Source organism: Lonchura striata, chromosome 38 (genome assembly GCF_046129695.1).
Source record: "Lonchura striata isolate bLonStr1 chromosome 38, bLonStr1.mat, whole genome shotgun sequence".
NCBI classification, from domain to species: Eukaryota; Metazoa; Chordata; class Aves; order Passeriformes; family Estrildidae; genus Lonchura; species Lonchura striata.
The window spans coordinates 2,887,955-2,901,280 of record NC_134640.1 but is presented as its reverse complement, the minus strand read 5'-3'; the positions used below and the strand labels follow the sequence as shown (position 1 = coordinate 2,901,280).

Below are 13,326 nucleotides of genomic sequence, written 5' to 3'. Positions count from 1 at the left end.
CGCCGGGACGGTCCCCACGCACCGTGCCGGTCCCCACGGGCCCGGCCGGTCCCCACGCGCCGTGACACGCTCCCACTCTCCCTCTCTTTCTCTCTCCCGCACCCCCCCTCACACTTTGTCCCCTCCCCGCCGCGTCCCCCCCGTCACGGCCGCGTCCCGGCGCCACCCGCGTGGGGTGTGTGCGGGGGGACACTCGCGTGGGAGCGGCCGGGCCGAGTGTCCGCGTGTCCGGGTGTCCCCGCGTGACGCCCGGCGCGCCGCCCGCCCCCTTTATACCCCGCGGGAGCCGCCGCCGCGGCCGCCGCCGATGACACATCCTGAGTCACGGCTTTTCCATTCAGCAACGGCCCGGGGGGGAGCGAAACCCCCCACGGCGGCCCCCGGACACGCGCGACCCCCCCGGGACCCCCCCGGACACCGAGGGACCCCCGCGCACCGGCTGGGGCGGCGCGGAGCGGCGGGGGGGGCGCGGGGGGCGGCGGTGGCCGGCGCCGGTGCTGCGGCTCGGGGGGCGGAGAGGGGCACCGGGGGCGCACCTGGGCCGGGGGGCCGGGGCGAACCGGGAGGGGGCCGAGCCCGCACCGGGGGTACCGGGAGCGGCGCCGGACCCGCAGCGGGGGTACCGGGAGCGGGGGGGCACGGGGATCGATCCCGAACCTGGAGCAGGGCGCACCTGGACCTGTCCCGCACCTGGACCGGGAGTACCGGGAGCGGGACCGCACCTGGACCGGGAGTACCGGGAGCAAGGTCGCACCTGGACCAGCAGTACCGCGATCGGCCCCGAACCTGGCCCGGGCTGTACGGGGAACACTCGGGTGGTACCGGCAGCGGGACCGTACCTGGACCGGGTAGTCCCGGAACCGGTCCCGAGCGGGGATCGGCCCCGCACTGGGATCTGCGCGCTGCGACACCGATCCCGCACCGGCACCGGAGCCCGAACCCGCAGCGGCGCCGCGGGGTCCGGCCCCAGCGGGGCTCCCGGAGCCGTCCGGACCGCGCCGCTCCCGCACCTGAACCGGGGCCGCACCTGGACCAGGTTGGACCGGACCGGGCTGACACCGGGGGGGTCCCGATCCAGAACCGGGGGGTTCCCGGTCCCACACCGGGAGGGTCCCGATCCAGAACCGTGGGGGTCCCAATCCCTCACGGGGGGATCCCGATCCAGAACCGAGGGCGTCCCAATCCCTCACGGGGGGGGTCCCGGTGCCTCTCCGGGTCCCCCCCGCCGCTTCCCGTCGCGCGTGGCCGTGGGGACCCCCCCGGCCCCCTCCGCTCTGACTCAGCCCCCCCCCCGGGATGTCTCACCGCGCCCCCCCCCCCGGTTCACCCCACGCGCGTCAGCACCGGGACCCCCCGTGGGGGGCGGGGGGAGGGAAAACCGGGGGGGGGGCGGGCCCGGGGGGGCGTGGTCTCGGCGCGGGGGGCGTGACCGTCCCGGGGACACCCCCCGAGACCGGGGACACCCCCCGAGACCGGGGACACCCCTCGGGCTCGGTGACACCCCCCGAGACCGGAGACGCCCCCCGAGACCGGGGACGCCCCGCGCGTGGGGAGGGGTCGCGGGGGGCTCCCGGTGCCGTCCCCGCGGTCCGGGAAGGGCTCGGGGGGGGTTGAAGGGGGCGGGGGGGCCCCGCTGGCGTCAGCGGAAACCCCGGGCGGCCGCAGGGCCCCCCCGGGCCCCCCCGGCCCCGCCGCGCTGCGTCAGCACCGGGACCCCCCCGGACCCCCCGCCGCCCCCGATTCCCGGGAAAAGCCCCGCTGGAAAAGGGGAGCCCCCCCGCGATGTCCCACAGACCCCCCCCCGGGAGATCCGGGGAGGTTTTTGGGGCCGGGGGGGGACGATCGGTGGTCACCGCGGTCGCCACGGGTGGCCCCGGGTGGGGGGGGCCGGGCCGGGCCGTGCGTCAGGCGGTGACGCGGGGCAGGATGTGGGGGGGACACGGGGGGGACACGGGTGTGGGGGGGACACGGGGGGACACGGGGGGGACACGGATGTGGGGGGGACACGGGGGGGACACGGGTGTGGGGGGGACACGGGGGACACGGGGGGGACACGGGTGTGGGGGGGACACGGGGGGGACACGGGTGTGGGGTGACACGGGGGGACACGGGGGGGACACGGATGTGGGGGGGACACGGGGGGACACGGGTGTGGGGGGGACACGGGGGGGACACGGAGGGGACACGGGTGTGTGGGGGACACGGGGGACACGGGGGGTTGGCAGCGTCCCCAGAATCGCTCGTGGGGCCGGGATAGGGGGCACGGGGGGGGACAGCATTGGTGGCAGCGCTGGGGGGTGGCAGGGGAGAGCGGGGTGGCACCGCCACTGTCACTGTCAGGTTCACTGTGCCACTGTGCCACTGTCACTGTGCCACTGTCACTGTCACTGTGTCACTCCACGGACCCTTCGAGGGGTTTGGAACAGATTTTTTGGGGTCCGGAGGGGACCTGGGGGGTTCGGGCAGGGGTTTTGGGGCCCTTTTTGGGGCTCCGGGGGAGTTCTGAGGTCAGTTTGGGCTCTTTTGGGGAGCTCCAGGTCGATTTTGGGGCTCGCGGAGTCGGGCTTGGGGTCGCTTTTGTGGGAGTTTTGGGGCCGCTTTTGGGGCCAGTTTGGGGGTTTTAGGATTAGCTTGGGGGTTTGGGGGCCAGTTTGGGGTTTTGGGAGGCATTGAGGGCTATTTTGCGGCTCCAGGGGTGTAGAAGGGGTTGAATTGGGTTCTCAGGGAGTTTTAGCGCTGGCTTGGAGCCTTTTCTGAGAGCTGGGGTCGATTTTGGGGCTCCGGGGCTCGTTTTTGGGGCCGATTTGGGGTTTTTTTGGGAGGGCGGGGCTTTAGGACCGCGGCGGAGCCGCTCGGAGGGGGCGTGGCTACGGCGAAGGGCGTGGTCTCACTGAAGAGGCGTGGCTCTAAGGCGTGGTTTATTTAAATGTACTTCTGGGGCGTGGCCAAAGTAAGCGCGCTCTGATTGGTCAATTCTCTTCCCGCCCAAAACCTGCCGGCCCCACCCCCTTAGTTGTCCTTCCTTGCTCTGATTGGCTTGCACCCGGCGAGGCGGGAAACGCTCGGCCAATGAGCGTGCTGCGTGGGCAGAGGGGGTGGGGCCTGGCTCTGAGGGAGGGGGACTCGGGGGGGAGTCGTGAGGGGCTGGGGTCACCTGAGGGGAAATAAAGGAGAAATGGAGGGGAATAGAGGGGTTAGTGAGGGACTGGAGTCACTCTGAGGGGTTTGTGAGGGGTCTGTGAGGGGCTGGGGTCACCTGAGGGGAAATAAAGGAGAAATGGAGGGGAATAGAGGGGTTTGTGAGGGACTGGAGTCACTCTGAGGGGTTTGTGAGGGGCCTGTGAGGGGCTGGGGTCACCCGAGGGGAAATAAAAGAGAAATGGAGGGGAATAGAGGGGGTTTGGGAGGGACTGGGGTCACTCTGAGGGGTTTGTGAGGGGCCTGTGAGGGGCTGGGGTCACTCTGAGGAGTTTGTGAGGGGCCTGTGAGGGGCTGAGGTCATCTCAGGCGAAACGGAGGGGAAATGGAGGGGTTTGTGAGGGGTTTGGGTCACCTGAGGGGAAATGGAGGGGCTTGTGAAGGGTTTGTGAGGGAATGGGGTCACCTGAGAGGAAACAGAGTGGAAATGGAGGGGTTTGTGATAGGTTTGGGTCACCTGAGGGAACATGGAGGACAAATAGAGGGGTTTGTGAGGGGCTGGGGTCACTTGAGGGGTCTGGGGTCACCCTGAGGGGACATGGAGGGGTTTGTGAGGGGTCTGGGGTAACCCAGAGGGGTCTGTGGGGGGCTGGGGTCTCTCTGAGGGGACATGGAGGGGTCTGGGGTCTCTCTGGGCGGGTCTGGGGTCCCTCTGGGGGGTCCCGGGACCCCCCAGTTTGGGGAGAGGGGCTCCCTTTCCCCTCCCCTCCCCCCCCGGTGCCCTTCCCCTCCCCCCGCCCTTCCCGGCCCCCCCACCCCGATTTCCTGGCCCGGCTCGGCCCTTCCTGCCCCCCCCCGGGAAACCGGGGACTGGCAATTCTTCGGGAATTCTTTGGGAATTCGGCACCGCAGCGGCCGCGGGGAGCCGGCACCGGGGTAAGGGGCGGCTTCTGGGGGGGAAAAGGGGGCTGGGGGGATTGAGGCTGGGAAAAGAGGGGAAAAGGGCAGAAAAAGGGAAGAAAAATGAGAGTTGGAGGGTCCCGGGTGGAGTCTGAAGGGAAAAAAAAAGAGTTTTGGGGGCAAAAAGGGTGGGAGAGGGGGATTTGGGTGGTCCTGGGTGGAGTTTTTGGGGAAAAAAGGGTGGGAAAGGGGGCTTTGGGTGGTCCTGGGGGGGTTTTTTGGGGAAAAAAGGTGGGAAAAGGGGTTCTGTGAGGGTCAGAGTTGGGATTGCGGGTTCGGGTGCTGCTGGAAGCTGGGGTCTCAGGAGGGTGCCCCAAAATCCCCTTTTTTCTCCCCTTGTTCCCCAGACGATGCTTCCCGAGGAGCGCAAGGAGGGCTCGCCCCGCTTCGGGAAGCTCCATTTCCCCGTGGGGCTCTGGATCAACTCCCCCAAAAAACGCCTGGCCAAGATGAGCCGCCGCTGGCCCAGTGCCGGCTCTGTCCGGTGCGACCCCAAAGCCCCCCGAGTGCCCCCAAATCCCCTCCCTAGATCCACCTGCTCGGGTTTTCCCCTTCCCTTCTCCCCCTTTCTTCCTCCCATTCCCCCCAACCCCCCTATTCCTGCCCAGATCCACCTGTTTGGGTTTTTTTCCCCCATTTTCCCCCCCTTAATCCCCTTTTCCCCCTCCTTAATCCCATTTCCCCCCATTTTCCCCCCTTAAACCGGTTTTGACTCATTTTTCCCCCTTTAACCCCATTTCCCCCCTTTAATGCTATTCCCCACTGTTTTTCCCCCTGAACCTCATTTCCCCCCATTTAATCCTGTTTTTCCCCATTTTCTCCCCTGAGCCCCATTTCCCCCCGTTTTTTCCCCCGAACCCCATTTCCCCCATTCTTTCCGCCTTTAATCCCATTCACCCCCCCATATTTTCCCCCTGAACCCCATTTCCCCCATTTTACCCCATTTCCCCTCCGTTTTTTCCCCCTGAACCGCTTTTGCCTCTATTCCCCCTCCTCAACCCCATTTCCCCTCATTCTTTCTGCCTTTAATCCCATTTAACCTCCCATATTTTCCCCCATTTTACCCCATTTCCCCTCTGTTTTTTCCCCTGAACCCCTTTTGCCTCTATTCCCCCTCCTCAACCCCATTTTCCCCCCAAACCCCATTTTCCTCCATTTCCCCCGTTTTTTCCCCTGAACCCCCTTTGTCCCCATTCCCCCTCCTCAACCCCATTTCCCCCCATTTTCCCCCCTGAACACCATTTCCCCATTTTACCCCATTTCCCCCGTTTTTTCCCCTGAACCCCTTTTGCCTCTATTCCCCCTCCTCAACCCCATTTCCCCCCATTTTCCCCCCTGAACACCATTTCCCCATTTTACCCCATTTCCCCCGTTTTTTCCCCTGAACCCCCTTTTGTCCTCCATTCCCCCTCCTCAACCCCATTCCCCCCCATTTCCCCCCCTTTAATTCCATTCTTCTCCCCCTTTCCCCCTCCCCAGCTCCACCTCCTCGGACACCCCGAGCCGCGCCAGCGACCCCTCGGACCCCCGCCCCTCGGCGGCCGCGGCCAAAGCCAAACCCCCGCGGCACAAGCGCCTGTCCCACCTCTTCCACCGCGCCACCGGCGCCGGCAGCGCCGCCGGCAGCAGCGCCGGCCGCTGGGCCAGCGAGAAGAAGCTGGCCGAGCTCCGCGAGCCGCCGGGCGAGCTGCTGGGCGCGGCCGCGGGCCCGCAGCAGCCGCCCTGCATCCTCAAGATCTTCGGCGGGGCCATCTCGCGAGGAGCCAACTACAAGAGCGTGCTGGCCACGCCGCGCTCCAGCGCCCGCCAGCTGGTCCGCGAGGCCCTGGAGCGCTACGGGCTCGACCCCGACGACTTCGGCCAGTTCGCCCTCTGCGACGTCGTGGGGCGGCCCGCAGGAGGAGCAGGAGGAGGAGGAGGGTGGCAGGGCGAGCACCTGCGCGAGGTGGGCGACTGGGAGCGGCCGCTGGTGCTGCAGGAGCTCTGGAAGCCCAAGGCGGGGTGGTCGCGGCGCTTCGAGATCCGCCGCAGGCAGGACCTGGAGAGGGCGGGGGACGACGACGGGGACAGCGCGGGTGAGTGGCTACCGGGACCCGAGGGGTGGTGGCCACGCTGGAGCGGGGGCTGCTGAACGCCAAATCCCACCCAAAGTCACTCCAAATCCCCTCGAAACCCCAAAATCCGCTCCAAATCCCTTCTAAAACCCCCAAATCTACTCTAAACGCTGCAAATCCCCTCTAAACCTTCCAAATCCCCCCTAAATCTCCTCTAAACCCTCAAAATCCCTTACAAATCCCCTCGAAACCCCCAAAATCCCCTCTAAACCCCTCAAAATCCCCTGTAAACACTGAAATCCCCCAAATTGTCTCTAAACCCCCCAAATCCCCCCAAACTTTCCCGAATCCCTCCCAATCCCCTCAAAACACCCAAAATTCCCTCAAACCCCCCCCCCAAATCCCCTCTAAACCCCCAAAATAATTAATCGGGGTCCTGTTCTCGTCGTGTCCCCGTTACTGTCACCCCTGAAAAGTCCCCCGCGGGGGTGGGGGGGGGAAACTCCCCCTCTTATCCCCCTCCCCAAGCCCCCTCCCCACATTCCCACGGTGCCACCACCGCGCGTCCCCCTCCCGAACGCCCCCGACCTGCCCCGTCCTTGTCCCTTTGTCCCCCCTCTTTCCCAGGGCTGCCCGCCCAGCCCCGCCGCCTCCACCGGAACCGCTCCCGGGCGGCCTCGGGGGGTCCCGCGGCCCCGGGCCGCGACCCCCGGGACCCCCGGGACCCCGCGCCCTCCATGCGCCGCAGCATCAGCGACATGAACCTCAGCACGCGGCGGCGGCAGCGCAAAGCCCTCAGCCTGGCGGGGGGCGACGCCGCCGCCGGGACCCCCCCCACGGGACCCCCGGGACCCCCGGGGACCCCCCGGACACCGGCACGCCCCCCGGGGACGGGGGTCCCAGCCTGGAGCTGCTGTCGCAGTGCCTGATCCAGCCCCCCCGGGACCGCCCCTATTTCCTGCTGCTGCAGGGTTACGGCAAGGAGGTGAGAAAAAAAACCCAGGAAACCTCTCCAAAAACGCTCCAGAAAAACCCCCTTTTCTTCCTGACCATCCCCCCCCCACCAGCACCCTTAAAAAAACAGAAAACCCCCCGAAAAGTGACCCCCAGCCCTTCCAAGTGAGCCCCCAAACCCAGCAAAATCACCCCAAAAACGCTCCCAAAAAATCCCCTTTTATTCCTGATCCCCCTTCCCACATTCATAAAAATCCAGAAAATCCCCCCGAAAGTGACCCCCCGGCCCTTCCAAGTGAGCCCTCAAACTCAGCAAAATCACCCCAAAATCTCTGCAAAAAAAAATCCCTTTTCTTCCTGAGCCCCTTCCCCACACCCATAAAAGTTCCTTTGGTGGAATCGGGAATCCTGGAAATCAGGAAATCAGTAAAATCTTTTTCTGATTTCCTGAAAAAACCTTGCCAGGGGCTTCCTTGTCCCACCACCCCAAAAAAAACGAACCAGAAATGCTTCCCCGGCCCCTCAAATTTTCCCATTTTCATTGCCATCCCCAAATCCCCTCCTTTACCCCTCAAAGCCCCCTTTTTCTCCCCAAACTCCCCCCTGAACCCCTCTTTTCCCCCCCAGGACTTCGTCCTTTACATCATGACCCGTCCCCAGCACATCTTCGGCCGCCCCGAGCGCCGGGGCGGCCCCGACAAAGCTGGGGGCTGCCCCGAAACCCCCCCTCCCACCCCGGAGACCCCCGACGCCCCCCCAAAATCGGATTCGGGGCCGTTCTCGGTGGTCGACACCTTCCTGAGCGCCCCCGACATCCTCCCCCGCCACTGCCTGGTGCAGGCCGGGGCGGGGGGCGACCCGGGCGGGGACCCCCCCTCGGCCACCGTGCGGCCTTTTCGGGGCGCCCCCGCCACCCTCAACGGGTCCCCGCTGCTCCGCCGGGCGCCCCTCAACCCCGGCGACCTTCTGGGGCTGGGGGAGCACGTCCTGCTGCTCTACAAAGACCCCCGGCTCGGGGAGGGCGCCCGGCCGCCGTGGGTGCCGGCGCCCCGCGCGGCCCCGGGGCTGCTGGGGGTCCTGGGGTGCGCGGGCTGCGGGAGGAGCCCCCGCGAGCGGCGGGACGCGCTGCGGGAGGCCCTGGAGAGCCCCCGGGCCGAGCTCCGCTACCGGCCCCAGGACGAGGGGACGCTGCTCAGGGACATCCTGGACATGGATCTGGGCGGGGGTCCCGGCGGGGAGGCTGGGGAGGGGTCCCCCGGGGGGGATTCCGGGGAGGATTTGGGGGTCCTGGCCCCCGCCTTCCTGCTGGGGCTGTGCCTGGACCACGCGGCCCGAGAGTTCCCGGCGGGACATTTCCCCGAGCTGCTGGGCAAGGTGGCCGGGATGCTGCGGGAGACGGTCTGGGTGAGCGCGGGGACACTGGGGACATCGGGGGGACATTTGGGACATCGGGGGACACTGGGGACATCGGGGGATGAGGGGACATTGGGGGGCATTGAGGACATTTGGGGCACATTGGGGATGTCGGGGGGACTGGGGGGAATAGCGGGAAATTGGGGATATGTGGAGGGACTGAACTGGGAGGGATACTGGGACAGAACTGGGAGGGATACTGGGGCCATACTGGGCCGTACAGGGGCACTGAGGGGGTCCCTTGGTTTCTCCTGGCAGGAGAAGATCAAGGAAATCGGGGACAGGCAGCCGGAGAGGTGAGAGACCCCCAAAACCACCCCAAAACCTCTGCCCAGAGACCCCCAAAACCCCTCCAGGACCCCCAAAACCCATCCAGGACCCCCAAAACCACCCCAAACCCCAAAACCTCCTCCCAGAGACACCCGAAACCCCTCCGGGACCCCCAAAACCTCCTCCCAGAGACCCCCAAAGCCCCTCCAGGACCCCTCCTCCATTTCGGGGTGCCCGCAGCCCCCCGGACGGGGACCCCCCGCCCGCGCTGGACCTGGCCGGGGTCAGCTCGGACCTGCGGCCGCTGCTGCTCTGGCTGGCCAACGCCGTGGAGCTGCTGAACCTGGCCCAGGGCCACCTGCAGGGCCTGGAGCGAGAGCTGGACATCGAAGGTGGCGCTGGGGGGGACTGGGGGGGACTGGGAGGGACTGGGAAGGGACTGGGAGGGACTGGGAGTAAGGTGGGAGGGACTGGGAGGGACTGGGGTTTTGAGGCCATGCTGGGATTTTTGGGGGAATTCTTGGAGGAATTTGCGGGCTGATTCTGGGTTTTGGGGTGAATCCCATGGGATCTGGGGTGAATCCCGCGGGATTTAGGGCCTGACCCCCAGTTTCGGGGTGAATCCCGCGGGATTGGGGGTTTATCCCAAGTTTTGGGGTGAATCCCGGATTCAGGGCCGTGCCCGGAGCTGGAGCGGGACCTGGAGCGCTGTGACGAGGCCCTGGGGGTGCTGGACGAGGTCATCATGTCCACGTTCCAGCAGAGCGTCTACTACCTGACCAAGGTGACCCCGGAACCACCTGGGGGCCCCAAACTCACCTGGGGAACCTCAAATTCACCTGGGGAACCGCGAATTTCACCTGGGGGCCCCCAAAACTCATTGGGGGAACCCTGAAATTCACCCGGATGCACCCCCCCAAATCCTCCCCCAATCCCCTATAAACCCTCTAAACCCCCCCAAACCCCCCGTTTAACCCCTTGCTCCCCTCCCAGACGCTGTACTCTGCCCTGCTCACCCTGCTGGACACCAAATCCCCCCCAAGCCCCCTCTAAACCCCCCAAATCCCCCCCAAATCCCCCCAAACCCCCAGTTTAACCCCTTGCTCCCCTCCCAGACGCTGTACTCGGCGCTGCCCGCCCTGCTGGACACCAAATCCCTCCCAAGCCCCCTCTAAACCCCCCAAATCCCCCTCAAGCCCCCTCTAAACCCCCCAAATCCCCCCCAAATCCCCCCAAACCCCCAGTTTAACCCCTTGCTCCCCTCCCAGACGCTGTACTCTGCCCTGCTCACCCTGCTGGACACCAAATCCCCCCCAAGCCCCCTCTAAACCCCCCAAATCCCCCCAAACCCCCAGTTTAACCCCTTGCTCCCCTCCCAGACGCTGTACTCGGCGCTGCCCGCCCTGCTGGACACCAACCCCTTCGTGGGGCCGGGGGAGCCGCGGGCCGGGCCGGACCTGGGGGGGGTCCCCGAGGGGCTGCGGCCGCCGCTGGCCGTGTTCGGCGCCGTGCTGGCGCTGAGCCGCCGCTGCCGCCTGCACCCCGAGCTGGCCTCGCAGACCTTCGGCTACCTCTTCTTCTTCTCCAACGCCTCGCTCTTCAACACCCTCATGGAGAAAGGTGCGGTCGGGGGGCTTGGGGGGGACTGGGGGGCTTAGGGGGGGTTTGTGGGGCAATTGGAGGGGTTTGGGGTGGATTTGCAGGGGAGATAAAATCTGAAAAAAAATCCATAGAAAATCTATAAAAAATTTGAAAAAAGATATGAAAAAATCTGCAAACAAACCACAAAAAAAAGCCACTAAAAAAATCTGGAAAATATCCAAAAACCAAACCAAACCAAAAAAAAAACCCTGAAAAAAATTTTTAAAAATCCAAAATATAAACCAGAGTTAATATTTTAAAAATCCAGAAAAATCCTAAAATAATCCTAACAAAAATTGGTAAAGAATGTGAAAAAAATAAAAAACCTGAAAAAAATTTCAAAAAATCTGAAAAAATCCTAAAATAATTCTAACAAAAATCTGTAAAAAACATGAAAAAAAAAATCCATAAAAAAGCTGAAAAAAAATCTGTAAAAAATCTGTAAAAAATTGGAAAAAAATCGGGAAAAAAATCGGAAAAAATTCCAGAAAAACCCCGAAATTGTTTTTTAAAAATCCGTAAAAAATGCAAAGAACATGCTAACAAAGCCGTGCAACCCGCAGGCAGCGCGGGGCCGTTCTTCCAGTGGTGGGTGGGCGTGCGGCTGCGCACCAACCTGGACCTGCTGCTGGACGGGCTGGGCGCCCTCGGCCTCGGCGACATCGCCGGGGACTTCTTCCGCAAGCTCTCGGCCACCGCCAACCTGCTCAGCACGCCCCGCGGCTGCCTCGAGCAGGTGGGCACCCCTGGGGACACACCTGGGGACACACCTGGGGACACCTGGACACACTTGGGCACCTAGGCACAGCTGGGGACAGCTGGGGATACACCTGGAGATACACCTGGGCATCTGGGGATACACCTGGGCACACCTGGGGATACACCTGGGGACACACCTGGGGACGCACCTGGGGACGCACCTGGGGACACCTGGACACACTTGGGCACCTAGGCACAGCTGGGGACAGCTGGGGATACACCTGGAGATACACCTGGGCATCTGGGGATACACCTGGGCACACCTGAGGACACCCGGGCACACCTGGGGGCAGCTGGGCACCTGGGGACACACCTGGGGACACCTGGACACACTTGGGCACCTAGGCACAGCTGGGGATACACCTGGGGATACACCTGGGCACCTGGGGATACACCTGGGCATCTGGGGATACAACTGGGCACACCTGGGAACACCCGGGCACACCTGGGGACACACCTGGGCACCTGGGGACACACCTGGGGACACCTGGACACACTTGGGCACCTAGGCACAGCTGGGGATACACCTGGGCACCTGGGGACATACCTGGGGACAGCTGGTGACACACCTGGGGATACAGCTGGGCACCTGGGCACACCTGGACACACCTGGGGATACACCTGGGGGTGGCTGGGGGTACACCTGGGAACACACCTGGACATACCTGGGGGCTGTCTGGGGACACCCAGACACACCTGGGGGACACCTGGGGACATTAGGGACACATCTGGGGGCTCCATGGGAACACCTGGGCACACCTGGGGCACACTGGGGACACACCTGGGGACATTGGGGACACACCTGGGCACACCTGGGGAGGGCGGGTGCCAGCGCGTCCCCCCCGTGTCCCCCCGTGTCCCCCCGTGTCCCCCCGTGTCCCCAGGCCACCTGGGCGCGGCTGCGTGCCGAGTTCCCGGCGCTGTCGCCGGCGCAGCTGCACCACGTCCTGCGGCACTACCGGCTGGGCCGCGGCCGCGCCGCGCCGCCCGCCTGGAGCCCCGGCCCCGAGGAGAGCGCGGCGGCCGCCACAGGTGAGTGACCTACCTGTGTCACCCCTGTGTCACCCCTGTGTCACCCCCTGTGTCACCCCCTGTGTTACCCGTGTCACCCCTGTGTCACCTGTGACCCCCTGTGTCACCCCCTGTCTGTGTCACTCCTGCGCCGCCCGCCTGGAGCCCCGGCCCCGAGGAGAGCGCGGCGGCCGCCACAGGTGAGTCACCTACCTGTCACCTGTGTCACCCCCTGTGTCACCCCCTGTGTTACCCGTGTCACCCGTGTGTCACTTCTGTCACTGTGTCACCCCCGTGACCCCCCATTGTGTCCCCAATGTCCCCAAATCCCCCCCAAATGTCCCCCCAGGTGACATCTTCGAGAGCTTCCTCAATGTCCCCTTGGCCCCCCCAAAGCCCCCCAATGTCCCCCAATGTCCCCAAATCCCCCCCAAATGTCCCCCCAGGTGACATCTTCGAGAGCTTCTCCGAGCACCCCCCGCTGCTGCTCCCCACCCGCGGCTTCCGCCTGGGCCGGGGGGTCCCGGGGGGGCTCCTGCGCCCCCTCCTCAAAATCCGCCGCCGCCTCTGGGAGCTCGAGGGGGGCGGCGCCGACCCCTGAGCCCCCCACACCCCCGGGACCCCCCCAGAATCCCCCCCGAGTCTCTGGGATCCCCCCCCCCCCCCCAAATTCTCCTCCTGGGGGTGAGGGGGGGTTCCCCAATGGTGGGGAGGGGTCCCCGTGTGTGACCCCCTCCCCCAAAATAAAAGGTGTGATGGTGACGTCGGGGTCCTGGGGGAGTTTTGGGGGTCCTGGGGGAATTTTGGGGAGGTTTGGGGAGTCCTTGAGGGGTTTTGGGGGGTTCTGATGGATTTTTGGGGAGTCCTCGAGGGGGTTTGGGGGCTCCTGAGGGGATTCTGGGGGTCTTTGGGGGATTTTGGCACGTCCTGGGGAGGTTTTGGGGGAACTTTGGGGGGTCCTTGGGGATCCTGGGGGGGATTTTGGGGGGTCCTGGGGAAGTTTTGGGGGGCCCTTGGGGGGGTTTTGGCGCTCCTGGGGGGGTTTTGGGAGAATTTTGGGGGGTCCTGAGGGGGGTTTGAGGGGTCCTGGGGGGATTTTGGGGAGGTTTAGAGGGGTCCTTGAGTG

At 65.1% G+C, this 13,326-nt stretch overlaps 1 protein-coding gene across 1 annotated transcript; it reads left to right on the top strand.

Moving 5' to 3' along the window:
• Positions 1 to 4,009: 4,009 nt before the first annotated feature.
• On the top strand, positions 4,010 to 12,801 carry RASIP1 (Ras interacting protein 1). Its single transcript, XM_077789849.1, has 14 exons — positions 4,010 to 4,074; positions 4,446 to 4,582; positions 5,578 to 6,173; positions 6,780 to 6,981; positions 7,029 to 7,137; positions 7,734 to 8,152; positions 8,207 to 8,510; positions 8,778 to 8,815; positions 9,030 to 9,181; positions 9,464 to 9,573; positions 10,169 to 10,409; positions 10,994 to 11,166; positions 12,074 to 12,221; positions 12,647 to 12,801. The coding sequence occupies exons 2-14, from the start codon at positions 4,449 to 4,451 to the stop codon at positions 12,799 to 12,801; spliced, it is 2,781 nt and encodes a 926-aa protein (XP_077645975.1). The 5' UTR covers positions 4,010 to 4,074; positions 4,446 to 4,448.
• Positions 12,802 to 13,326: the final 525 nt, after the last annotated feature.